At 53.7% G+C, this 26,659-nt stretch overlaps 1 protein-coding gene across 2 annotated transcripts; it reads right to left on the bottom strand.

The window, feature by feature from the left end:
* Positions 1–83: 83 nt before the first annotated feature.
* NOVA2 (NOVA alternative splicing regulator 2) lies at positions 84–26,080 on the bottom strand. 2 transcript variants are annotated; one of them, XM_043600504.1, is made up of 4 exons: positions 25,919–26,078; positions 16,581–16,724; positions 10,752–10,918; positions 84–1,508 (listed from the first exon to the last, which is right to left on the bottom strand). In XM_043600504.1, exons 1-4 carry the CDS (start codon positions 26,001–26,003, stop codon positions 426–428), a joined length of 1,479 nt encoding a protein of 492 aa, XP_043456439.1. In that variant the 5' UTR covers positions 26,004–26,078; the 3' UTR covers positions 84–425. The 2 variants fall into 2 exon arrangements, with proteins under 2 accessions (XP_043456439.1, XP_043456438.1); XM_043600503.1 differs by lacking the exon at positions 16,581–16,724 and having other exon boundaries at positions 25,919–26,080.
* Positions 26,081–26,659: the final 579 nt, after the last annotated feature.

Here is a 26,659-nt window from a genome sequence, read left to right as displayed (position 1 = left end):
AAAAAAAAACAAAACAAAAAAGAAGAAGTGGAAGAAAAGGAAAAGAAAAAGAAAAAAAAAAAAGGAGGGAAAGAAAGAGAAAATAACGCTTTGTTTTCTATTAAAATCAACAAAATGCAATATATACAGATATCACACAGACCTGGGCCCTGGGAGAGGAGGGTCAGGCCCAGTCAAGCACAGGGAGGGAAGGAGGGGTCAGTTCAGGGCTGGGGAGGGAGCTTCTGGGCCCCATCCCCAGCCAGCACTCAATCCTGCCTATGACTACCAGAAGGGGGGGTGCAGTCAGGCCTACCCCAGCCCCATCCCGCGAGGAGCAGGACTACACCGAGCTGAGGTCAGGAGTTGGGGGTGTGGGGGAGGGGGAGGGGAAGGAAGAGGAGGAGAAGGGACAGGAAGGAGGGTGGGAGCAGACACCACAGGCCTCATCCCACTTTCTGGGGGTTTGAGGCCCTCACTCCCTGCTCGTAGGTGACCCGCTGGCTGATGAGGTATTGAGCGGCTTGCGTGGCCGCAGGGCTGCCCGTGATGGTGACCCGCCGGTTCCGCGTGCCTGGCAGGAACTCCCCCTTCTTGGAGATCTGGATGCGGGCGCCCGTCAGCTCCTGGTACTCCACCAACGTCTTGCCCCCTTTGCCCAGGATGGCCCCCACCAGGTTCTCAGGCACCGCAATCTCCACCAGCTCCTTGGCACTCTCGGCCGCCAACTTCTCGGCCGTCAGGAAGCCCCCGGCGGCCCCTGCCGCAGCTGCGGCGGCCACCAGCGGGCCGCCCCCGCCGCCCGCCCCGCCGCCCGCCCCGGCCCCGAGGTAGCCGTTGGCGGCTGCGGCCAAGGCGAAGGACCCCAGGGCTCCGGGGGGCGGGGGTGGAGGCGGGGCGGCCCCTCCGGCCGGCCCGGCCCCGGCCTCCCCCGCGTAGGACGCCAGGAGGTTGGCCGCGGCGGCGGCGGCGGGGTTGGCACCGGCGGCCACGGCGGCCAGGACCCCGGAGGCTGCGGCCGAGTTGAGGCCCAGGCCGAGGGAGTTGGTGTTGTAGCCGTAACTGGCCAGCGTGTTTAGCGCCGTGCTGATGGCCAGCAGGTCGGTGCCTGAGAAGGCGGGCAGGGCGGCCGGAAAGGCGCCCACGCCCGCCAGCCCCGCGGGGCCCAGCAGGCCGGAGGCGGCGGCGGCCGAGGCGGCGGCGGCGGCGGGCAGCACATCAGCGGGGCTGGCGTACGGTGAGCCGGTGGGGTTGGAGTTGGCCACGGGGCCAGCCACGTTGGCGTAGCTGATGTTGAGGCAGCTGCTGCTCTGGGGGTCTTCCTGTACCTTCTGCACGATGGCGCTCACGGCCTTGTGCACCTGCTCCGGTTCGCCGCTGACTGTCACCACGCGCTCCTGAAGGTTGATGCCCTCTGGCTTCTGGGACAGCTGCACCCAGGCACCCGACTGTTCCATCACGGCTTTCACTGTCGCGCCCCCCTTGCCGATGATCAGGCCCGCGGTGCTGTTGGGGACGATCAGCTTGGCCTGCGTGTGGAGGGAGAGGGAGGGTCTTTAGGATGGTGGGTGGAGACTGAACAGTAAATCAGTCTGGGGCTGGCCGTCTTAAGTCATTCTCGCCCCCTGCTCTCAAGTGCCCCAAACCAGGCCCGGTGTGCCCCTTGAAATGCACCCCAGGGTCCTATGGGTTGTTAAAAAGTGAAATGCTTCCATCTAGGCTGGTTAAAAAAATAAGTAAATAAATAAATAAAAAGAGCTAATACTCCCAAGTCCCCTCAGTAGGCGCTCAGCCACCCTGTCCCATGCCTCTGGGACCTCTCTTCCATCCCGCACCTTAAAGGCCTAATGGCTGACCCAGCGGGCCCCCTCCAGGACGCTGTTCCCCACTCGCATTGGTGCCCTAGGCTTCTAGCTCATTGAACACTGACTCCCAGCCCCAGAAAAGGACTCATTAAGTCTCATTTTACAGATGAGCCACTTGAGGCTTAAGAGACCAAGGGACTTGCCCCAAGATAACCCAGATAGCAAAGGAGCTGAAATCCAGACTCACGGATTCCTGCTCCATGGTGTTTCCTGCCCTATGTCAAGGTCGCCTCCCTTAACCTCTTTTTGTTACCAGCCAAATTGTTGTGCCCACCATTCACATGATCCCCAGTGCCTCGGAACAGGGCTGTATTTGGAGAGGGGGTCTTTTATTTTTGATTTTTTTTTAATGTTTACTTTTGAGCGAGAGAGGGCAGGGTGGGGGTGGGGTTAGAGAGAGAAGGAGACCCAGAATCTGAAGCAGGTTCGAGGCTCTGAGCCGTCAGCACGCAGCCCTGACGCAGGGCTGGAACTCACAAACTGTGAGATCATGACCTGAGCCGAATTCCGACCTCAACCTAATGAACCACCCAGGTGCCCCTGGAGACAGAGGCTTTCAGGAAGCAACTAAGGTTAAGTGAGGCTACCGGGGTGGGTCCTGATTCGATAGGACTGGCGTCCTTAGAAGAAGAGAGGATTAGGACACAGGCACGCACAGCACAGAGGGAAGACCGCATGAGAACACACAGAGAGAGGACGACCGCCGGCAGGCCAAGGAGAGAAGCCTCCGAAGAAACCAACACTGCCCCAGATCGCAGACTTCCAGTCTCAGGAACTGGGAGCGAATGAATTTCTTCTGTTGCTTAAGCCACCCGGTGGCGCTTTGTCAGGGCAGCCCTAGCAGCCTAATACCGTTGTCCTAGGTGTAGAATGAAGATAACAAGACCTTACACCGGCGAAGGCAGGGAGGAAATCGATCGCTTAAATAACAGTGGTCCCCTACTGGGGTGCAGAGCAGCTGGTCCCTTGCCGCTGCAAATCCGATCAGTCTGAATTCCAGCGGGGAGATTTCAATGCCCAAATTCTCCGTTCACATATCCGAGAGCATTTCCACACCTAAATTCCTCTTTCTCAGTCTTCCCCGTGTCCTGTCAGACCTGTGGGTTCCACCCCCTGACGCTGTCACCCCTGTGTCTCCTCTCTGCCCCTGAGCCAGCCCCTGGGGAGTGTTTGGGACATTTGTGGGAGCGGTTTTGGTTGTCATGCATGGTGACTGGAAGCAGATACAGGCATTCAGTGGGCAGGGCCTTGGGTATTTGCACCCCAGAATGTGAGAGTCAGTTCTTCACAAAGATGAACTGTCCAGGTCCCTGTGGCTTTTATTGTTATTTAAAAAAATTTTTTAACGTTTATTTATTTTTGTGTGTGAGAGAGAGAGAGACAGAGCATGAGGAGGGAAGGGGCACAGAGAGACCGGGACAGAGAATCCGAAGCAGGCTCCAGGCTCTGAGCCATCAGCACCGAGCCCAATGCGGGGCCCAAACTCACAAACTGTGAGATCATGACCTGAGCCAAAGTCGGATGCTTACTTGACTGAGCCACCCAGGTGACCCCTATATGGATATCAAATGCCTCCCTGGACATTCATCTCGGTAAAAAGTCTGTTTATAAATCTCAGAGCCCAAACCTGAGCCCCATGATCCATGTAACTACCTAATTTTGTTTCCCCCCAATGGTTTTAAGATCTACTGAAATTTCCAGGAATGCAACCAATCAGTAAATGAAGGGAAGATCGTACCTTGTTTTGTTTTGAATTTCACCGAGAGTCGTTCGTCATTTAAAAATAAAACATGACAACAGTAGTAACGCCACATATATTATTTACGTCTCCGATGCTACACCCTGGATCCCTGTGTTTGTCACTGTCTCTTTCGCTCAGGCTGTGTGAGGTGTGGGCAGGTGACTATTTCATTACTTCTACTGGGGTCCTGGCTGAACATTTACATGTTAAAATCCATCTCATTTTATAACAAATCGCCTTCCTTTCATTTCTTATGTAAAAAAGTCTTATGGGATAAAGCAAACGTACATCCGTACAATGGAATATTCTTTGGCAATCAACTTAAATGGACCAAGTACTGATCCAGGCTACAACATGGATGAACCTAGAAAACACGCTGTGTGAAACGAAGCCAGACACAAAAGACCACATATTGTATGATTCCATTTATATGGATGTGCAGAGCAGGGAAATCTATAGAGACAGAAAGTAGATTAGTGGTGGCTTAGGCCTGGAGTGGGGGTGGTGGTGCTGCTGAGCTGTGGGGATTGAGGAGTGATAGTTAAGGGGATCAAGATTTCTTTTTGAGGAAATGAAATGTTCTAGAATTGATTGTGGGCACGGATGCACAATTCTGCATATACTAAGAACTCCGAACTGCGCACTCTACATGGGTGAATTGTACGGATGCGAATGAATATCTCAATACAACTGTTAAAAATATTACAGATTTAGATATGTAATATATCATTATATGCATTTTCTCATGTGTCGCAATGAGCTGTGTATGTGTGTGTATATAACTTCAGAGTTAAGTGGGGTGGGAAAAAATATTTGCAGGAGAAAGAGGGCGTGGGCTTTGACAAAACTGAGGACCTCTGCTCTCCTTGCTCTGCTCTGTGGGATCTGACTTCAACTCTTCCCTCGCTCCCTCTTGCTGACCCCCGCGCAGGCTACTAGACTCGCTGCTGTTCCTCCAACTTGCAAGCTTGGTCCAGACTCAGGGCCTTTGCACCTGCTGTTCCCTTACTTAGGATGTTCCTTCCCAGAAAAGAAGACTCACCTCTCTCATCATTCAGGTTTTTGCACAAATGCACCTCCTTGGAGGGACCTTACCACCCCAATTATCAAGGCTTGTTTATTTTGCTTATTTTATGTCCCTATACAAACACCTCCAGACTTGTATCCAACCGCTAACCTCACATCGCTAGTATCATGTAGAATGGACACCTCAGACTTAGAAGTCCGAAGTGAACCTCTCCATCTTCTCAAATGTGTTTCTACCATGGTCTTCCTCATGTCAGTATGTGGAAACTGCACTCTTTGACTTCTCAGGCTCAAGACTTAGGAGTCTTCTCTTTCTCTCCCACTCAACACCCAATCAGCAATCCTGTTGCCTCTACCTTCAAAATACACAGTAGATGAGGTGTCTGGCTGGCTCAGTCTGTAGACAGTGAGTCTTGATCTCAGGGTTGCAATTTTGAGCCGCTCATTGGGTGTGGAGATTACTTTAAAAAATCTTTATATATATATTATATATAATATATATATAATATACATATTATATATATATAATATATATAATATATATAATATATACTATAGTGTATATAGTATATATATACACACACTATATATATTTATATATAAATATATAGCATATATTCATATATAGCATATATTTATATATAGTATATAATATACAAATATATAGTCTTATATATATTAGACTATATTTATAAGTATATAGTCTATATCATATATAGACTAAAATATATAGTCTAATATATATTAGGCTATTCTAGATTAAAAGAGAGTAATGAGGCATAACAACCCAATGCAATGCATGAATATTCTTGGATAGAAAAATACTTTATAGGGGTGCCTGGGTGGCTCAGTCGGTTAAGCGTCCAACTTCAGCTCAGGTCACGATCTCTCGATTCATGGGTTCGAGCTCCGCATCGGGCCCTGTGCTGACAGCTCAGAGCCTGGAGCCTGCTTCGGATTCTGTGTCTCCCTCTCTCTGTCCCTCCCCTGCTGGCGCTCTCTCTCTCTCTCTCTCTCTCTCTTTCAAAAACAAACCTTAAAAAAATTGTTTTTTAAGAAAAATACTTTATAGATATAAAAGATATTTGGGGACAATGTGAATATGAACTTTTTATTAACTTAAAGTATGGAATTGGTGTTAGCTTTTGTAGGTGTGATAATAGTAACGTAACAATATAGGACACGCCCTTAGTCTTGGGAGATGCATGCTGAAGAATGTAGGGGTGAAGAGGTTTATACTTATTCTCAAGTGGATCAGCAAAAATAAAGAAACAACCCAACAAACACACAAATAAAACCAACCAGTGTGTGTGTGTGTGTGTGTGTGTGTGTGTGAAGAGGTAAAGCAGATGTTAACAATTGGTGAATGTAAGTGCAGTGTGTAGAGAGTTCACTGTGTTACTTTTAAACATTTTCAAAATAAAAAGGAGAAAAAAATGCCCCAGTGCTCTTTCCTCCTCTTTTCTGCTTTATTTTTCTTCATAGCACTTTTCACTCTCTGCTTATTTTATTCATTTTCTGGTTTTTGGTGTCCCCAAGAAAGAATGTAAGATCCACAAGGGTAGAGATTTTTGTCTGGATTGTTGACTACTGGGTTCTTGGGGCCTCGGGGAATACCTAGTATGCATACAGCAAAAAGTGTGTGGATGGATGGATGGATGGATGGAAGAAGGAACAATAATGTGTCCACAGGACCAAGCAGGAATGGAGCTGGATGGAGGAGGCCAGGTGTATCTCACCTGGTGGTGTGTGTGTGTGTGTGTGTGTGCGCGCGTGTAGGCAGGGAGGGAGAAAACTCAGCCTGATATGAGTTTTCTAGATTAATTGGAAATTCTGATTTGTAGAATGGGAAGCACCCTAATTTTTACAGATTGGTGATCTCAGGTTCAAAATCCTGGCTCTACCACTAATGCTGGGCAAGGGACACACCCTCTTTGAGACTCCCATTTTCTCGTCTGTAAAATGGGGCTATTCATTCCTCCTCCACATAATTTGTGTGAGGCCTGAGATCATTCATGGGATGATGAGCTTGAGTAAGGAACTACTGCCCCTTAGTTATGTTTCTGCTTGGCTCTTATGGGCATATCATCATCCGTTTCTTCAAACCAGCAGCATTTTCTGAGCACCTGCTATGTGCTAAGTTAGGTGCCATGTGAAGCATCCAGTTAATATGTGCTCATAGTAGCTACTCAGGAAATGGTTGTTACCCCCATGGGCAGACCTGGATTTACATCTCACATCTGTGGTACAGTCACTTTAAAAATGGTCTAACAGTTCTTCAAAAAGTTAAACATATCATCTGACCCAATTCCATTCATATGTATATACCCCAAAGAACGGAAAACTATGCCCACACATGTTCCTAGCAGCATTATTCATGATAGCTGAAAAGTAGAAACAACCCAAAGGACTATCAACTGATAGACAAACAAAATGTGGTCTCTCCATCGAGTGAAGTATTATTTGGCCATAAAAAACAAGAAAGTTTTGGTCTATGTTACAATACGGATTAATCTTTTTTTAAAAATTTTTTAAAATATTTATTTATTTATTTTTGAGACAGAGAGAGACAGAGCATGAACAGGGGAGGGGCAGAGAGAGAGGGAGACACAGAATCGGAAGCAGGCTCCAGGCTCCGAGCTGTCAGCACAGAGCCCCACGCGGGGCTCGAACTCACAGACCGCGAGATCATGACCTGAGCCGAAGTCGGACGCTTAACCGACTGAGCCACCCAGGCGCCCCTACAATACGGATTAATCTTGAAAACATGAGGCTACGGGAAAGAAGCCAGACACCAAAGGCCACATATTATATCATTCAATTTATATAAAACATCCAGAATAGGCAAATCCATAGACACCAAAAGTAGGTTAGCAGTTGGAAGGGACAGGGAGTGGGGCTAGGGAATGGCTGCCAAGGGGTATGAGTCTTCTTTTTGGAGTGGTGAAGACGTTTTGGAATTACATTAGGTGATCGACGCACAGCTTTGTGAGTATACCGAACAACCAATAAATTGTATACGTTAAGATGGTGAACGTTACAGCATGCGAATTATACCTCGACACAGCCGTTATTAAAAGATATATATATCATCAGGAAAATGTCAGACAAGTCAAGCAGATAGAACAGAATGCACAAAACCAGACCTAAGAGTAAAGAGGTATTTAGTATGATACAGCACTTCAGAGGGCCAAAGGATGACGTAATTGTTCACCAAAACATGGCAAGAGCAAATGCCTTCACCTCTCTGTGCCTCAGTTTCCTTCTCTCCAGCACCGACACAACCCACAGCTACTCCGTACGACTATTGGGAATATTCAGTGATGGGAATGCCTGCCACATGGGAAGCCCTCAGAAAATGGTAGCTGTCTTCATGATAGGGTCAGGTGGTAGAACCTTAGCATCTTAGAGAGATCGCAAGGTGCAGTTTCATAGACTCCTGGAGTGCCAGGATGTTAGAACAGTAGAGTTTTAGAATACTGTATGTCTAGAATCTTGAAATCACAGAGCCATAGAACTGTAGGAGTTTTAGGGCCAGAAAGACCTGAGAGACCATCTGTCTCCATGATTTGCAAGTCTGTGGAAATTTTCAAATAGTAATAATGATAATAATAATGATGATGATGATGATGATGATAGCAGAAGCTAACAGTGCTTCCATAGGCCAGACACTTCTGTAAACACTTCTGTATAGTAATTTACTTAATTTCTATAACCATCCTACAAGAAGAGGTTAGGTACTATTATCACATTTTATGGATTGGAAAACAGAGGCAAGAGAGGTTAAATAACTTGCTCAAGGTCACACAGATAGTAAGTAATAGAGCCAGGATCTGATCCCAGTCCAGAATCTGTGTTCAGAGTCCCAAGTCTTCACCCCAGAAATTCTGATTCAGTGGCTCTGGGCTGGGACCCAGGAATCTGCATTCTATGCTACCTAGAGGATAAGATATCAGCCAGGGCTGAGAACCACTGGTGTAGTCCAGAGGTGGCAAACTGATGGTCCTCGGGCCATAGGCAGCCCACAGCCACATAGTTGTTTTGTTTTTAAGTAGGCTCCATGCCCAGTGTGGAGCCCAGTGTGGGGCTTGAACTCAACGACCCTGAGATCGAGAATTGAGCTGAGATCAAGAGTCAGATGCTTAACCGACTGAGCCAGCCAGGTGCCCCATACATAGTGTTTTTAAGACTGAGCCAACCTTTAAAAATCAGTCGATTTCAAATATTTCTGGCTTCTTTTGAAAAATGTGGAAGATGTGGCCACACTTTGTCTACATTCCCAAAAGGCAAGAATTAAGTGGAGCTGAGTAGCAGCTGCCCCGTTTAGGGCATTATATCTCTCTGATGAGGCCAGAGTCCTCAATTCTTTATGTTCCCTTGCTGAATCTTGGAGGCATTTCAATTTATAATCCCTGATTTGGCCCAGCTTCCACACTGTAAAGAAAGGAAACTGAGGCTTACAGAAGGGAAAGGGACCCAGAGTAACACAGCAAGTCCAATGTAGAAAGAGAGTAGACCCATCTCCCGACCTAAAAATCCCATAATAACAGCAGCTAACGTTTTTTGAGAACTTTCTATGTATTAGGCATACATGCTATGTGCTTTTTTAAAAACCAGGGAACACTAATCACTGCCCTTCAGTAGGTACCCTAGTGAATCTCATTTTGCAGATGAGAAAATTTGAGGCATGGAGAAATCAAGTCACTTGTTCAAGGTCGCACAGGTAAGAAGTACATTATCAGAGTAAGATTCAACTCAACATCTGACTCCAGAGCCTGAGCCTTCAGTCTCAACTCTTTCATTCTTTGAAGCCCCCCAGTAATAAGTAAGGGGAGGAAAAATCCTGGTTCTGTAACCTTTCGATTCCACTACCTCTGAATTCCTGTGGATGAGGGGGTGGGGTGGAAGGATCAGGCGCAGATGGTGCTGACCCCATTTCTCTGCAACATGTGCAAACTCTTCGTGAACTTGGAGCCCTTTGAGGCCGCCACCAAGGCAGAGGGAAGAGGCAATATCCTTGCGACCCTGTAAACTGTGTGTAAACTGTGGCCTGCCCGTGGGAAGGGAATCGGGAGAGACCGGGCAGAGACGCTTCAGCACCAAGGACAGCAGCCGCGCTCCAAACCCCCAAGCCCGAAGTCTTTTTTGGGAACGATCCGCTAGGCAGCATTCTTCCAGGGTTTTCCGCCCACCGTTTTCCCAGGAGCTTGGGGGAACTCAGGTCCGTGGTTTCTCCCATCTCAGGGCAACAAGAATTCCCAAGAATTCCAGATTCCTTTACCGAGGGTCTGTCTCTTGTCTTTGCTTCTAGGCAGACGTTAAGGAACCCTCACAAGTGGCCTGTCTTCCTGCCAGGGACTCTCTCCCCTTTGCCTCGTCTGCGCAAGTATATGGGAGCGGGGAAAGGGAGAGAAAAGCAGGAGTGCGCGCAGTTCCCTTCCCCTCCGCCTCCTACCCATTCGGGGCCACGCTTCCAGGGCCCCTGCTGCAAGCCCACCTGCCCGGTGAGAGCCGTGGTCATAGAGAGGCTGGGAGAGTGATTGGTCCCCTCGCTGCCACGCCCCTACGCCACCGCTTCCCAGTAACTGAGGCAACCAAGAGGCACGGCCCTCCTCCTTTCATCCCTCCTAGAGAGCGCTGTGTAGGAGAGGGACGTGCCTTCTCTCTCGCTAGCGAAATGCCACTTCTCCAAAATGGTGGCTACTCTCATACAAGAATTCATGGAGAGAGGGAGTATGAAGTCATTTCTAAACTCTTCTGGATGAGGATGGGCTGTCACTGAAGCCACTTCCGGTGAGAACAGGAAGTGGGAGGCAGGTTGCTCTGGGAGACAATGGGATGAGGTGGAAGGAAAGAGAGGGTCTAGAGAATCCCAGGAAGGAGGGATAAGTTGGGGGAGGGGGCTGTCTGGGCCAACTTCTCCCAAACTTTCACTCTCTCTGAATCAAGCCCACTCCAAGAGATTTGGAGTCCCTAGGCTGATTCCCTAATAATAGGACTAACTACTACCATGCATTTGATTGACAAACCTCTTATCGGCGTTACCCCGTTAAACTTCCACAGTAACCCAGTGGTATGGGAGAAGTGTCTTCTCCGAACCTCACCGGTTTTACAGAAACCCAGCCTTTGCCCCTGCTGACCTGCTTGGCTCTGTCGGGGTTCATCGTGGTTTGGGGTTGAAGGATGTTGACCACCTCAGGCTTGGTCATTGCTTGTGGGATTTCTCGGACCTTCTCAGCAATAAAGCTGTGCACAGCATTCAAGGCCTCTGCTGTGCCCTGTACCAGGCATACTCGCTCTGTGGTTCCTGTTGAGCAAGGGAGAGAGAGGGCACACTCATCAGACAGGAATAGGAAAATTCCTGGGAGACAGGTCCCACTTAATGGAAAGAGAAAACCTAGGTCCAGAAAGTGAACCTGACTGGGCCCAGATCACATGGCAAGTAAGCCTGGGGAAGCTGGCATCCAGGGTTCTCAGGCCATGATGGGTAGCTGGAAAAGTGAGTGGAATGCCTGTTTCATAATCTGTACTTCGTGTCCCTCCCCCAAAACAACCCCAGGGGGATGGAAGGATGATGCTTAAGTGCTTTGCGATGCCCACAGCAGCCCTGGGCAGGGGAGACAGGGCTCAGCTGCCTCTTCCCAGTCCTTGCCGGCTCCCGGTTGCTCTGGCAACCATTCACTCCCTCCCTCCAACCACCACCCCCCCCCCAGAAGCAGAGAGAGCTCAGGCCTGCAACGGTTGCCACAGTAACTGGAACCCCCTTATCGGTCTGGCTGGCCGGGTCCTCAGCCCACCCCCAGGGGGACGAGGGACGAAGCCCCGTTGCCGTGGCAACCCCTGAAAGCCTGCAGCGAAGGCCTCTGGGCTTTTGGAGAGGATGGGGAAGGGCTGGGGGATGGGGGAGGCAGAAGAGAGGCCTGAGTGCCTGCTTGGACCCACCAGATGGAGGGCTGAAGGGTGGGGGAGGGCAAGGGTGTGGACAGGGGAGAGAGGAGGCAACTTGTGGAAGGGCAGGAACTCAGGGATGGAGAAAGGAGGGTGGGGTGGATGCCTTTGCTGGAGATCGCCTAGATATTGGCTGTGGTTCTAATCTAGGCATGCTTATTGTGTCCGCGCGCGTGCGCGCACGTGCGTGTGTGTGTGTGTGTGTGTGTGTGTATCAGAGGTGGGGAGAAGGCTAGGAGAAGAGAAGCCAACTCTGGGTGGTGTTGGGATATATGTGTGTGGGACAGAGACTCTGGGTGATACTCTAACCAGTGTGAATATATCTGTTAAGCTGTTTGAGTGAGTGGTGTGTGTGTGTGTGTGTGTGCGCGCACGCATACATGCATGTGTATACTTGGGCAGGACTGTCTAAATTATCTTTATCTGTGTGTGTGTGTAAGAGAAAGAAAGAGTGGGAGAGACAGCGTGACATAGTGAATCCAGTAAAGATATGTGCACTGTTATGCAGGGGAAAGACTTGGATGTCACTGTGAAGTTCAAGGGTATGTATACTATTGGTGAGAACCGGGCTGGTAGAACATGAGAGTTTGAGACACAGAAACAAAGAATCTCATGAAGCAGCATTGAGGCTGTGTGACGAGTGTGTATCACTTTGAGACTGGATGTCAGTGCGAGTGTTGGCAAGAAAGAGACAACCTCTAGGTGTTCAAAGGCTAGGGGCACCCGGGTGGCTCAGCTCATGATCTCAAGGCCCGTGGGTTCGAGCCCCGCACCGGGCTCTGTGCTGACAGCTCGGAGCCTGGAGCCTGCTTCGGATTCTGTGTCTCCCTCTCTCTCTGCCCCTCCTCACTTGTGTGTCTTCCTCTCTCTCTTTCAAAAATAAATAAAACATTTTTTTTTAAAAAGGCTATTTGCGGGGCGCCTGGGTGGCGCAGTCGGTTAAGCGTCCGACTTCAGCCAGGTCACGATCTCGCGGTCCGTGAGTTCGAGCCCCGCGTCAGGCTCTGGGCTGATGGCTCGGAGTCTGGAGCCTGCTTCCGATTCTGTGTCTCCCTCTCTCTCTGCCCCTCCCCCGTTCATGCTCTGTCTCTCTCTGTCCCAAAAATAAAAAAATAAAAAACGTTGAAAAAAAAAATTTAAAAAAAAAAAAAAAAAAAGGCTATTTGTATGACTTGTGTGGTGTGTGTGTGTGTGTGTGTGTGTGTGCATGAGCCTTCGTACGGGAGACGGACAGACGGGACTATGTCCGGTGTGTACGTGAATGTGTATACGAGAGAGAGAAAGAGGGAGCGTGCCAGGCAGACTCAAGTGTCAGTATGTGAGACTGGAGAGGACTGATCTGTCTGAGTATGTGTTTTGGTGTAGACATTACAACTGGGCAAAGGTGACTCTACAATGACTGGTCCGTGTGACAATTGTATGAGTGCCCGGGGGAGCCAGGCATGTTTCGTGTGTGGAACCGGTATCTGTCTCTCTCCCGGGGTGGGACTCTGCCGGCAGGACCATTAGCTCGCTGGGTTTGTAGAAGGTCTTGAGTGTGTGCCGGGCTTCGTGTGCCCGGGCGTCTGGGACATTGGGGGGTGAGTGTCTGGCGTCCTGTGGGCGTTCTAGTGCAGCACGATGGTGTTTCCACTCTGACCCCTCCCTTGCCATGTCTCAGCCTGGCATCTGGCAGTCTCTCCATGCATCTGGGTATCACTGTCTTGGGTCACTTGTGTACTTGACATCCCCCATATCCTTTGGGCCACCGTTACTCACTCTTATTCCCCCCAACCCCAGAACAATGGATTGGTCTGAGCCAAGGGTGAGTCAGCGTGCAGGCTGCCTCCGTCTGGGTATAAATAGGAAAGGGTGTGGGTCAGGGTGGGAACTGGGGGGAGGGGGGCGGGGTGGCCCTCGGGACAGCCTGGCTAAAGTGGCTCCTCTCTCCATTTCTGCGTGGCTCCCTTCCAGCTCAGGAGTCTGTGACTTCCCCCTCTTTGTCGTTCTTAACTGGGGTCCGCAAGGGCTTTGTGGGGGAAGGGGTTCGGTTAACCCCTGAAAGAGCGTCCAGTAATGACAGCTGGTGCTTACAAAATACCAAGTATTAGGCACCGATCTGAGCACTCGGTATATATTCGTGCACTTAAAGGATGAGGTAGGCAGCACGATGATTCTTGATTTACTGCTAAGGACACTGAGGCACAGAGAAGGTTTGGGATTTGTCCAAGTTCACTCAGCCAGTAGTGGAAGTTCAGGGTCTTGAATGCAGGCGTTTGGCTTCAGAGCCTGGGCTTTTAACCACTGAGACACCCTGTGCTAAATATGGAGTGTGTGGAGAGTGTGTGTGTGTGTGTGTGTGTGTGGTTGGGGGAAAGGCATAAAATGGTTACATTTTTGCTTTTGTATTTTTCATAGTAAAAAGAATGTGTATGGATTTACTAAGTACTTAAGATTTTGCACTTTAAGGCAACTATTTTATAAATCAATATATATTTTTTTAAAGTGTGTGTGTCTGTGCTTTTTTTTCTGGGGACAGAGTTTTGGGCAAATGCTCAAAATCAGAAGGAGTTTAGAATCACTCTAGGGTGTCTGAGTGGATGTACAGAAGTCTGTGTGGCTTTGGGCGGGCACCTGCTTTCTGGGTCTCAGTTTCTCCACATATGATCTGAAGGATGGAGTCTGGGGCTTGGAGTTTCCTGTACCAAGGAGGGGACACCCTTTGTGTTCTGCCCCTCCCCTGGGGTTAAAGGTCAGGTGGGTTTTTGTTTCACGTAGTAAACACAAGTGCAGTCTGTGTGTGTGTGTGTGTGTGTGTATGTGTGTCCATCTGTCTGTGTGATCGTGTGTGAACCCATAAGGCCTAGAGGGCCCTTTGGATGTTACCATTGTCATTTGTCATCTGTTCTGGATGCTTCAGTCACAATGAACCAACTACCCCTCCGGTCTTTGAACATGCCAGTTCATCTTCCTGGAGTGCTCTTCCCTGCTTTTATCTAGCTCACTCTTACTTATTGTCCTGGGCCCCTCCTCCAGGAAGCCTTCCCTGACCTTTCTAGGCTGGGTCAGGTGCCCTGGCTGGGCTGCCACCACCCTCTGGCCTTCCCCGTCTTAGCCCTGACTATGCTGGGTCATTGAAGGTGTTCTGCCTGTCTTCCCCCGTGCGCTGTGAGATCTGTGAGGGAAAGGGCGGGACATCTCAGTCACTGCTGTGTCCTCATCGCTGTCGATACAGTAGGTGTCCAGCAGATGTGGGGTGAATAAATTAATGAAAGGGAGTTAGCCAGGAGCAGAGGGAAATAAGCTGATGGTCTCAAGCAGTAGCATTCTCATTTCTCGTGTTCCTGTGGTTCGTGGGAAGTCCTAGGGGCAGGACTAGGATTAGAGGGCTGTGTCCTGTACCTCTGAGTCAAGAGCCGGCACGTGCCAGGCGAAGTTCCATGTCAGGAATGGGGTGTGTGTGTGTGTGTGTGTGTGCGCGCGCTGGCCGCATGTTCTGGAGCTGGGGGGAGTTGCTGGCTCACGCTGCCTGTGTGAATGGTATTTGGCCCAAGAGAGCCAACGACCGTCCCATCCTCTGGGGGATCTCAGCTGCCTGGCCTGTGGGCTGTGTCACTGAGATGGGAGGAGATGATGTGTCTCATGTCACACAATGTGATCCAGGAGTAAGGAACCAAGTGTCCTCGGATAAATGCCCCAAGTACAGGTTCTTATCCGTATCTTGTGGGCCTAGGGGGGTGCAGGGGAAACTGGGCCAGGGTGGAAGAGGAAAGCGGCGGGTGTGTGTGTGTGTGTGCGTGTGTGTGTGTGTGCCTGGTTCCCTGGACTGTTCTCTAAACCTCTTGCCAAAGCTGCTTAGTGAGATGGGAGGCAGGGCGGGTGGCGGAGGGAGGAGGGAGAGACAGAGACAGAGAGAGAGAGAGAGAGAGAGAGAAAGAGAGAATATGAATGTGCCCTGACCCTGGGCTACAGCTCTGGTGTTTGACCTAAAAAATCCAAGGGGATTAAGGATGAACTAGAGCCAGCTCTGGACCAAAGATGCAATTCTGGGGGCCTTCCCTGGATTCCTGGATGTCGAAGCTCAGGCATTGGTCTTGGGAGGGAGAGATGTGGGGGGTGACAGACGCAGGAGGATTAGAGGGAGTGGAGGGGCCTTGAAAATGTTATGGTTGTGGGAGAGAGAGAGCTGGAGGACAGGCAGAAAAGACGCTGGGTTTGGAGAAAGGAAAGGAAAACCATGAAGGGGGCTGAGACTGAGAAGGAAGCCTAAAAGGAGAGACGGGTGAGCAGAGGCAGGGAGAAACGAGGGGCAATCCGGCAGAGTGACCCCGTTGAGGGGTGCTACCGAAGAAATACTGGTTGAGTGCACGGCTGGCCGGAGAGAGTTAAGGAGCAAGAGAAAGAAAAACGTGAGACCACGAGAGGTGGAGGGAAAGGAAAAGTTGGGGAGAGGGGTGGGAAGGCAGGAAGAGGGGGAAAGAGGAGGGAGGGAGAGAAGAGACAGAGGAGGCGGACAGAGGGTGGATGGGGATGGAGACTCAGGGAACAAGAGACTGGGAAAGTCAGAAACAGAATGAGCAGGACATAGGAAGAATGACACAGAGAAAACCAGCGCGGCCCGGACTGGGCAAGATGGGGTAACAGAGAAATCCACAGGGGGAGAGTGGGGGCAAAGAAGCGGCGGGGGTGTGCAACACGGATGGCTGCCCCCCCCACGCCCCAAGGGCCACCCTGACACCTGCCTCCCTGCCCACCCCCCTCCAGCAACTCCAACTGACCCAAAGGGGCAGGTGTGTGGGAAGGGGCACATCTGCGAGCACACCATGCAAATGAGCTCATGAATATGCAGCAGGCCCATTGTCTTGCCCTGCCCCCACCCCCATCTGCTCAGGCCTGGCCCCTGGGGCTGAGAGCAGCTCTGTCCCCTTAGGAGGGGGAGGCCCCCCATCACTCTTACTGCCCCAAGGGCAGCTCTTGCCGCTTATCCAGGACCCAGGTGGGAGGACAGGAGGCCTAGGGCAGAGTCCTGGGCCAGGGCTCACCCGGATAGAAGTCTTTGGACTTAGAGAGCTTGATGGTAGCTCCTGTCTCCTTCTGCAGCTGTACGATGGTCTGCCCGCCCTTGCCAATGATGGAGCCTGCTGCGTAGCTGGGGATCAGCACCTTCAGGAAGTATTCGCCTTCCTCTGCAGGGGCACACGGGGGGTGGGGGGGGAGTGAGGGAGTCAGGGGAAGGGGTCTTCATCTCCGGTATGGTTGTGGGCCCAGGAAACCACCGGCATCCCAGGAACACACAGGGGCCATGATCATGAGAATAGCAGTGGGGAAAATAACACAAATAATGATGTTCACTCACTCATTCACTCACTCACTCACTCATTCATTCATCCCACAAATAGTTCCCGAGCACCTGTTACCGCCCGCTTGGCACTGTTTTAGCGAAACAGCCCTGAGGGAAGCAGACAAACTCCCTGATTTCGCAAGCAAATGAGGCAAATAAGACCGAAAGAGTTTGGGCGATTCAGCCAAGAGCTCACACAGCTACATTCTTCTAGAAGGGTGGGGGGGGGGTCGGGGGGAGACAGACAGTATGTTTTATGTTGGATGGTGGTAAGCACCAAGGAAACAAAAAGGGGCAGGAAAAGGAGATAGGGGTTGTAGGGAGAGCTGCAGGGTCAGATCCGGTAGCCGGGAAAGCCCTCCCCAAGAACGTGGCATTCTCTGTTTAACAGACCCTTCTACAGAACCCAGGACATGCTAAACCCTGTTCCAACTACTGTACGCATACCAGTTCTTTGAATTTCCACACTGGTGCCAGGAAAGACGTACTTTCTGAAAGCCCATTTTACAGACGAGGAAACAAAGGTAACATGATGGCCCCAGATCACATAGCTAGTGGGTGGCAGTGCTGAGATTGGAACCCAACCTGGCGACCGTTGTGATACGCTGCCTCCAGCCTGTGGAGGTGGGAAGGGAACCATGTGGCTCTCTGGGGGAGCAAGTGCAAAGGCCCTGGGGTGGGATCGTGCCTGAGTTGTCCGAGGGAAAGCGAGGCAGCCGGTGTCGGTGGGGCTGAGGAAGAGAGGGGGAGAGCGGAGGGAGGGGAGGGCTGGGAGGGGTGGTGGTAGTGGTGGGCTGTAGAACTTTGTGGACCACGGGGAGGTCTTTGGTTTTTACTCCCAGTGAGATGGGAAGCATGGGAAGGCTCTGAGCAGAGGAGGGATGGGGTCTGGCTTAAGTTTCAAGAAGATCCCTCTGATGCTCATGAGGCGGGAGTAATGGCGATCTGACTGGTGGGGTGTGAACCAGTCAGACTGTGAACCCCAGACTGGTGGGGTGTGAATCTCACTTGGTGGTGAACCACTGAGGGGTGTGGGGAGGAGGGCTGGGCTCCACAGATGTTCTCAACACTCAATAGGGACCCGACACTGTGCTTCACAACCTCAACTCAACCATTCCCTACAACTCCCAATGAGGTGGGCGTAATGAGCTCCATTTTTACGTAGGAGGAAACTGAGGCACAGAGACAGTGAAGGCACCAGCCCAAGGTCAGCTGCTCAAGGGCGCCAAGACAGCCACTGGCTTAAGGGTCCAACGCAATCCTGCTTCCTTCTTGGCCCTCACTTGCTTAGCACCTTCCGATCCTGCTAGCTAAGACCAACACACTCAAGGACAGTCTCCGAGACCTACAGGTGGTGCCAGCGGCCACTGTGGGACCGTGGCCATTCTTTTTTATGGACCAATCTTCTCGGTCATGTGTAAAGCACTTTGTGAATGCACTCAAGGCACATGCCTAATCTCTCCTACCTTCTAACCAAACTGTTGCCCCTAAGTTCTCATAGGGTGCGAATTTTGGAGACTTCTCAGTATAAGATCCTCTGTGATTTGGCCCTACATTTCTTTCCAGCATCACGTCCTCATCTTCCACTATGTGCATCAGACCATCAGACATAACTTTGCTCCTCAAACGTTCCCTTCGCCCCCCCCCACCTCAGGGCCTTTGCACATTCGCTTTGCTTGGAACTCCCCTTCCACAGCGAATTCCTCTTGTCCTTCAGGCCCTCACTCAAATATTGCTTCTTCTTGGAAGCTTTCCTGGAACCCAGAGGAGGAGTGGATCCCTCCTCCCTGTCTTATGCCTTCAGAGCAATGTATCACAGAAGGTCCATTGTGGGTCATGTCACTGGAGCTCACCCTCGTGTCCCAGGGACTCATGTGGTGCCTGGCACATAGTAGGCATGCAATAAACCCGGGGGAAAGGAAGGGAGGGGCCAGGCCATTCTGCTTCCAAAGCTTAAGGTCTTAAACCATCCTCCAGTGTTTTTTAATTTTTTTCTTTTAACCAAAGGAAACCTATTTTCAATGTCTCACATGAAACTCCAACACACAGAGCAGAGAAAAGAGAAACTGTTCTCGTAAAAGTGGGGGCAGGGTGGGGGGCTGGAAGCCCTGCCCATCTCTGCTTGATCCCTTAAGACGGAAGGTTCTGAACTCCCCGATGCATTAAGATGGGGGTATAGGGGCTGGATGTGGCTCTGCAGGCATGGCGAGAGGGTCCAGAATGAAGGGGTTGCCCTGAGCCCAAGGCAATCCTCTTAAACTTGCCTCATCAGACCATTAAACCTATTAGGTAATTAGTCCCCCAGAGTGCCTTCCCATCGATCATCCTGACCCCCCCCCCCTCCTGAATTCACTTTCTTCTCTGGGCTCACAGAGGTGGCCCCTTGCCTGACGCCGCCCCTAAACCTGCCACAGAGATGGGGGGGCCAGCTCTCCACCTCCGGGAGGCTCAGAAAGATGGGGAGGGCGTTCTCGCAAGGGTTCCATCCTCTTTTTCCTTCTTTGACTGCATTGCCACTCTTCTCTCCAGCCAGGGGCCTCGTCCTGAACTTCCCTCTTTTTTTTTTTAACGTTCATTTATTATTGAGAGACAGAGAGAGACAGAACACGAGCAGGGGAGGGGCAGAGAGAGAGGAGGAGACACAGAAGCCGAAGCAGGCTCCAGGCTCTGAGCCGTCAGCACAGAGCCCGACGCGGGGCTCGAACTCACAAACCGTGAGATCACGACCTGAGCCCGAAGTCGGACGCTTACCCGACTGAGCCACCCAGGCGCCCCCCCCCATCCGCAAACTCCCCTCTTAAAGATGGAAGGTATTCATCTGTTCTGAAGAAAACTGACTACCCCCCCACACCCCGTTTTCTGTTCCCTCTGTCTCACACTTCCCCAGGAATCTCCCTTTGAAGCCGCAGAAACAGCCCTAGACAGAGTGTGAATTTTGCCACTGACAGGCCGCGTGGCCTTGGGCAAGCCGCCTCACCTCTCCGGGCCTCAGTTTTCTCACTGATAGGATGGGGACATGAGAGCACTGCCTCATAGGGCAACTCGTTAAATGATAAATCATAAACCACTTGGGATGGTCTCGGGCACGTAGAGCCCTTGAGAAACGTTAGCTGTCACTACCTCCATCCCGATCGCTAGCGATGCTGATGTCAGGAACACAAGTAGTGTTCTCACAGCGTCTGGCCCAAACGGGGAGATGAGCCCCTAAGGTCTGAGGTTTTTGTGGGGCAACCGGAGGAAGGGGAGACCCCACTTCCTTCATCACGTGCCCCGTAGGGGCTGCCCCAGGCCTTTCTCTGTTTCTTGGAGGAGGAAGGAACTCTCATTGATGGAAGCCAGCCGCCCCCCCCCACCCCACCCCGCGGCCCTTCTCCCGCCCAGCATCTCTGACTCCCTCCCTCGACTGCCTTGTCTCCTTCTCCTCCCCTCCCTTCCTCCAACAAATCCTTCCTGGGCGCCCACTCTGTGCCAGGCCTCGTTTTAGGTGCTGGTGACACGGCACGGAACAAGACCCACGGTCCATTTCCCCCAAGTCCGCTCCCTTTGAACATTTAAACGCATCTATTTCAAGAGGACATTTGAACATCGCTGCTCATAACCAGGGTCTGAAGGCGGGTTACGCCCCACCCACCCCCACGAAGCATATCATAGACACATACGAGGGTAAAAGGAAAAAAAGAAAAAAAGTTGGTCCGTGGACCGCCTGAAACCATCTTATGGGTGCTCTGGGTGGGGGGTGGGGTGCCCGTATCAGACCGACCTCAGGCCCGTCTCCTGTGGAGAGTGACCATTGGGACCTCCCGCCTGCAGAACTCAGGGCAGGAGTCCCCGGTGTGGCCAACAGACCACTCTGCTCCTCTTCGGAATCTTCTGCACATCCCTCTCATTCGGGGGCACCCCTCCCTCCCATGTGATCCCCACCCCCCCCCCAGGAAAGAGCCAGGCCGCGATCTCCCGGGCTGCCTTGCAGCCAGGAGAGACACGGACCCTCCGCTGAACCCAGAGCCCCCAGACTTCACACGCTCCCACCCAGTCCGAACAACCAAGGCTCTCTCTGTGGAAAAGTTCTTCTTTCTACCGAAGTAGAGTCTGAACCCCCAGACTCTGCACCCACCTGCCTCCACTCCCCCTCTTGGCGCTTCCCTTGGGACTCAGGAAGCTCCCTTTAGCCACGATGGGGACCGAAGCAGTCGAGATGCCAACTTCCCCTCTCCCGATGGTTTCCTCCCACTACAATGTCAAGCATTCGCCCCTTGGGAAGGGGCTGTCTTCCTCCTTCTAGTCTCCCCCTAACTTTGGTGCCCACCGTCCTCAGACATGCTTCTGGAGTCTTCCAAAAGGCAAAGAATACCCGTCTCCCCTTCAATAATGTTTACCTGCCCAAGAGATTGGGGGTGCCGTGGCAAGGGTGGCCCTTTTTATTGTCAGAGAGTTGACCCTGAGAGGTGGCTTTACATGGAGGGTGTCATTAAAAAATAATAAAATAAAGGGGGGGTCATTAATGACAAAGGCAGACCTGAAGGGGTGTATGTTGTAGAGGTGTTTTCAGACACAGCACGTCTGGGGAGGACCGGCCGTCGGGGTGTCGGCGCTCGGGGTACCTGCTCTGGGTGGGGGGCTGGGGAGGGGACTCCGAGGTGGCTGGGGTGTGAGGTTGGTATTGTCGTGGGAGTGTGTGGGGGGGTGTTGTTGGTGAAAGGCAAGCCATGGGGGGGGGGTGCGGAGGGACAGTGGCGCCCCCCCCGGAGGGCTGGGACGTCAGGTGTATGAAGAAGTCTCTCTGTGGATGTCGGGGGTGCCCGTGCGTGGGAGAAATGCAGTCCAACCGGGGCGGGGCGCGTGCTTCCAAGGGACGAAGGCCGAAGGGGCGATGTCGTGGAGGCTGCGGCGGCCCGACCCTAATAGCAATAGCAACGCCAGGCCTCCCATCTGCCAGGCCTTTCGCCGAGTGCTTCACGGAGACGATCTCATTGAACCCACTCCGACAGCCCCGGGAGGGGCGCAGGGGCAGATCTCCGCGGCCCCCACTTTCCAGATGCGGAGACTGAGACCCGGAGGCGTGGAATAACTTGCTTGAGGGTCCCACACCAAGCACGTGGCAGTGAGGCGACGAGCCCCCCCCCCCCCCCCGGGGGGAAGGTCTCGCTCTTGACTCTTGATGTTACACAGTGAGGGATGCTGGGAGCAAGACGCCGCTGCCTGAAGCTAGTCTGGGGTGAGCGCGCGCGCCCGCATGTGGGGGAGAGTGGCTGTTTCTGTACGTATGGGGGTGACAGAGATGGGAATACAGTCAGCAGTCTGCTATTCTAGTGGCACTTTAAGGGTCCCATCTGGGGGCGCCTGGGTGGCTCAGTCGGTTAAGCGGCCGACCTCGGCTCAGGTCGTGATCTTGCGGTTAACGGGTTCGAACCCCACCTCGGGCTCTGTGCTGACAGCTCAGAGCCTGGAGCCTGCTTCGGAGTCTGTCTCTCTCTCTCTCTGCCCCTACCCCACTCCTGCTCCGTTTCTCTCTCTCTCTCTCTCTCTCAAAAAATAAAATAAAATAGGGGCGCCTGGGTGGCGCAGTCGGTTGGGCGTCCGACTTCAGCCAGGTCACGATCTCGCGGTCCGTGGGTTCGAGCCCCGCGTCAGGCTCTGGGCTGATGGCTCGGAGCCTGGAGCCTGTTTCCGATTCTGTGTCTCCCTCTCTCTCTGCCCCTCCCCCGTTCATGCTCTGTCTCTCTCTGTCCCAAAAATAAATAAACGTTGAAAAAAAAATTTTTAAATAAAATAAAATAAAATAAACATTTAAAAAAAGTAAATAAAGAGTCCCATCTGCACCTGGGGGGGGGGGAGTGGGAGGCAGGTGACACTCTTTGTCCCACCCATCTCTGATGGGTTCCCCCTGGAGTTCCCATTCAACCTCTTCACCCAAGTCCTCCTGTGCGTGGACAGCCTGTCCCCCTCCCAGTGGCCTCTGTCAGTCACAGGGCACAGACACCAATGGTAACAGCCGCTACCCCTCCTAGGAGCCCCCAAGAATGGGCCGGCTGGCGCTGCGGGCAGGAGCTCAATCTGCCCCCCCGCCCCCCCCCGTCTGCCACGACTTGCTGTGACACCCCAGAAAACTCCCTCACCCCTCTGAGCCTCGGCTTCCTCGCCTGAAAACGGGGTTCACTCTCGTGTCCAGCCACAGAACGGAGCCCGTCTCCCGGGTTCAAACCCCAACTCTGCCTCTTGTTGGCTGAGCGACCTCGGGCACATTACTTAACCTCTCTGTGCCTGGGTTTGTCATCTGTGAGAAGGGTAACATAACAGAATTATAAGGATTAATGATCGGGTCCGTGCCAAGCATTTTCCCTAATACTTCCTGGCGCACTGCAGACCATAGATGTTAGCCATTATTATAATGCATTATTAATTATTACATCACAGAGTGTTGGGAGAATTACACGAAATGCTGCCTCTGAAGCAGCAAGCAATGATAATGGTCGTCGTTATTACTATTATCGGTGCGGTTACTGGGATCTCCCCACTTGCCAGACGGTGAGCCTGAGGCTCAGAAGGGACGCGAGGGTGACCCGGCATCCCCCCCCCCCCGCCCCGCCGCCCCCCCCGTCGGGACAGTATTATTGCAAGAAGCCCTCAACGTTGAGATGGAAGTCCCGGATCCTTGCCCCACGCTGCCCCCTGAGCGTCAACGGAGGACCGTCCCTCTGCAGCTCCGGGCCTCAGTTTCCCCGCGGGTCCACGGGAGGGGAGGTGGCAGAGTCTGGAGGAGAGGGTCCCTAAGGGCTCCTCCCAGTCTCCCCGCTGCTGAGGGAGGCCGGGTGCACGGTGGTTAAGCACGCGGGCTTTGGAGCCAGGCAGCCCAGCGCTGGATAGATCCCAGCGCCACCAACTCCTGAGCTGTGTGACTTGGGGCAAGTGGCTTCGTTTAGCCGAGCCTGTTTTCCTCTTGTGAAAAAGCAGCTCCGGTCGTCTCCCCCAGAGGGCTGTATTGGGAAATTAACCCATATCTCAGAGCCCGACTGGCAGTAGGTGCCGAGTACTTGGGCCTGACCGTCCTTGGCACAGCATCACCACCGTTAGGCAGCTTTGGAGGACCTCAGTCCCTCCCAAAGAAGGACGAGACCCCTTTCCTCAAGCAGGGGCAGGGCTGGGCTGCCAGGTCGGGCTCTCCCCGGGACTGGGAATGGCCCGCGGCAGGAAGGAGGGAAGGAAGTTGGCTGGGACACATTCATGTGTGTGCTGGGGGGTGGGGGAGCAGGAAGAAGGACAGGAAATTCCCTCTCACCCCTCCCCCAACTTCCCTTTCCTTCGATTTCTGCCGGACACCCCCCCCCCACAGGCAGCCAGGGGGTCCCCGATTCCTGTCCCACCGCGACAGGAGTGGGAGGGGGGCTGGAGTGGGAGGAAAGAGAACGGAGGGGAGGAGGCGGGAGGCCCCCACCCCACCCACCGGGTGGAGGGGGGTGGGGAGTGCACTCTGCCCCAGGCCATCCCTCTCCCGTCCGGAGGAAAAGGCCAGAGGAAGCAGATTTTGGCCAAGGTGACCGCGGGGAGGGGCTTGGCTGCTCTGGGGTCTCCCTCCATCCAGGGAGCTAATAGGCTGGGCTCTGGGGTCTCCGAGACTCCCCACCTCCTTCCTGAGTCCCTGGCCACAGAGTCGCACCCCTAGAGTTACCAGCTTGTCTTTTATTCTCTGGTACACCTACCTCCTCGGGTCACACACACAGTGAGGGGCCCTCCCGTCTGTCCTCCACGCACACACCTTCTGTGTTGTCAAACACTCAGACATCACACACACACACACACACACACACAATCCCTTGTCTCTCTCTCACACACAGATCACTCTCACATTCCTGGTGTTACACACTCAACCATTTCACACAAACACCCGCCCTTTGTGACAGCTGCACACACACACACACACACACACGCACACGCGCACATACCCCTTCCCTTTGCATAGCCCTTGGGTGTCATCTATACACGTTCCCTGTTCCCTGTCACACAGGCACCCAACCTTCCCTCCCCTTGTTACACACCCTCGTGCCGTTCACCCACGGAGCCCCAACCTCTCCCGTCATACGCCCACCTTCCCTTGTCGCACACGCCCCCTCTGATGTCACCGTTGCACACCTCCATGTGTCACACCCAGCCCCAGCCTCTTTGGAGTCACGCCCACACCCTTTTCTTGTCACATACCCTCACCAGCTTCTCCTGGTCCCACCCCACCCCAGACACGCCTGTGTCACACACACGGAACTGCCTTCCTGGATCCACACGGCCTCTCGTGGCTCACACCCAAAGCTGGCCCATTCAGCTTCCCCCACACGCCCCCTTGCATGTCACGCACACCCTCTCACTCCTGTGTCACAAGGCCACAGCCCCCTCCAGGGTGACAGGCACACACTTTCCCTTGCCACACTTACCCCTCTGAGAGCCTCAGACACAGAGCCCAGCCCCTCATCTCACCCTGCCTCTTACACACAAACACACACACACCTGTCCCAGCCACACGTTCTCCCACCTGGGTTTACACACCCACCCAGCTGGTCCCCACGCACGATCCCGCCCATGGCCCACTCGTGCCTCCCTCTGGGACAACCCTTGCTCAGGACATCCCCAGGGAGGGAGGCTGGGAAGCTCCGGGTCCACAGGCCTCCTCTACTCCTTCCCCTCCCCCCTGCCAGGACACGCCAGCCCGGGAACACCCCTGCCCCGAAAGGGTCACATCACACACCCCTCAAGGACACAGAGACACCCGCCCGGAGAGACCCACGCCCCCCATCCTTTGCGCCCCCCAAGGACACTTACCACCCCCTCCCCCCCCACCCCTTTTCATCGCAGACAAAGCTCTCAGCCCGGGGCAGCGGCGAGAGGGGGAGGGGGTCCGGCCCCCTCCCCAACGCCCCTCTCAGCTCCCGGGGCTAGGGAGGGGCGCCCTTCCCCTCCCCAGAGCCCTTGCACCTGCCACGGAGGGGGGAGGAGGATGGAGAAAGACGAGGCCCCCTGCCCGCTCCCCCACACCGAGCCGCAACCCTTTCTCACCTCCCGTGTTGCTGCGCTTGGTGCAGACCACCTCGGGGGGCGTTTCGAGGGGCCTCTTGCGGGAATCCGGGGCCTCGGGCTCCATGGGGGGGGCCTGGGGCGGCGGCTGCTGCTGCTGCGGCGGCTGCGGCGGCGGCGGCGGCGGCTGCTGTGGCGGCGGCGACGGCTGCTGGGGAGGCTGGGGTTGCGGCGGCGGCGGCGGCGGGGGCGGCGGCGGCTGCGGGGCCGCGGAGGCCGTGAAGAGGCCGTGCACCGCGCCGGCGGCCATCATCCTCATGGTCGGGGGGGGGGGGGGCGGGGGACGGGGGTGGGGGAGGGGGAGGGAAGGGGATGTGGGAGGGGGAGGGGGCGGCGGCGGAGGGATGGGGGAGGGGGAACCCCGGAGAGGGAAGAAGGGAGGGAGCTGGTTCTGGGGGGCTGACAGAGCCTGGAGAGCGGGTGTGAGCCGGACGGGAGGCCAAGGGGGAGTCCCCGATAGGGCCCAGAGAGAACTGAGGGGTGGGGTCTCTCTCAAGATCACCGAGGCCAGGGACCGGCCGCGCCACTGGGGGGTCGGGACCCCCCCTCTTTGCTCCCCCGGCCGGAGGGCCGAGCCCCCCAGACCCTACTCGGGGCGGGGGGGCCGGAGGAGCGGGACCGGAGGTAGGAGGCGGAGGCAGCCGCTAGTGGGGACCCGGGGGGCGGCGGGTGCGGGCGGCAGCGGCGGCAGGGCTGGCGGTGGCTGCTGGCCCGAGCATCTTC

The sequence above is a fragment of the Prionailurus bengalensis genome, chromosome E2 (genome assembly GCF_016509475.1).
Source record: "Prionailurus bengalensis isolate Pbe53 chromosome E2, Fcat_Pben_1.1_paternal_pri, whole genome shotgun sequence".
In the NCBI taxonomy this organism is placed as follows: Eukaryota; Metazoa; Chordata; class Mammalia; order Carnivora; family Felidae; genus Prionailurus; species Prionailurus bengalensis.
The sequence above is the reverse complement of the archived record's forward strand: the minus strand, read 5'-3'. Positions and strand labels throughout refer to the sequence as shown.

Bases quoted from the DNA above. Each gene is read 5' to 3' on its own strand.
- NOVA2 (XM_043600504.1), bottom strand. From the start codon at position 26,003: ATGGAGCCCGAGGCCCCGGATTCCCGCAAGAGGCCCCTCGAAACGCCC. The intron at 10,919-16,580 runs GTGAGCCCTGGC...CTTGCTCAACAG, and splicing joins GTCCAAAGACTTCTATCCGG to GAACCACAGAGCGAGTATGC. The intron at 1,509-10,751 runs GTCAGCAGGGGC...CTCCACACGCAG, and splicing joins ACCCCGACAGAGCCAAGCAG to GCCAAGCTGATCGTCCCCAA.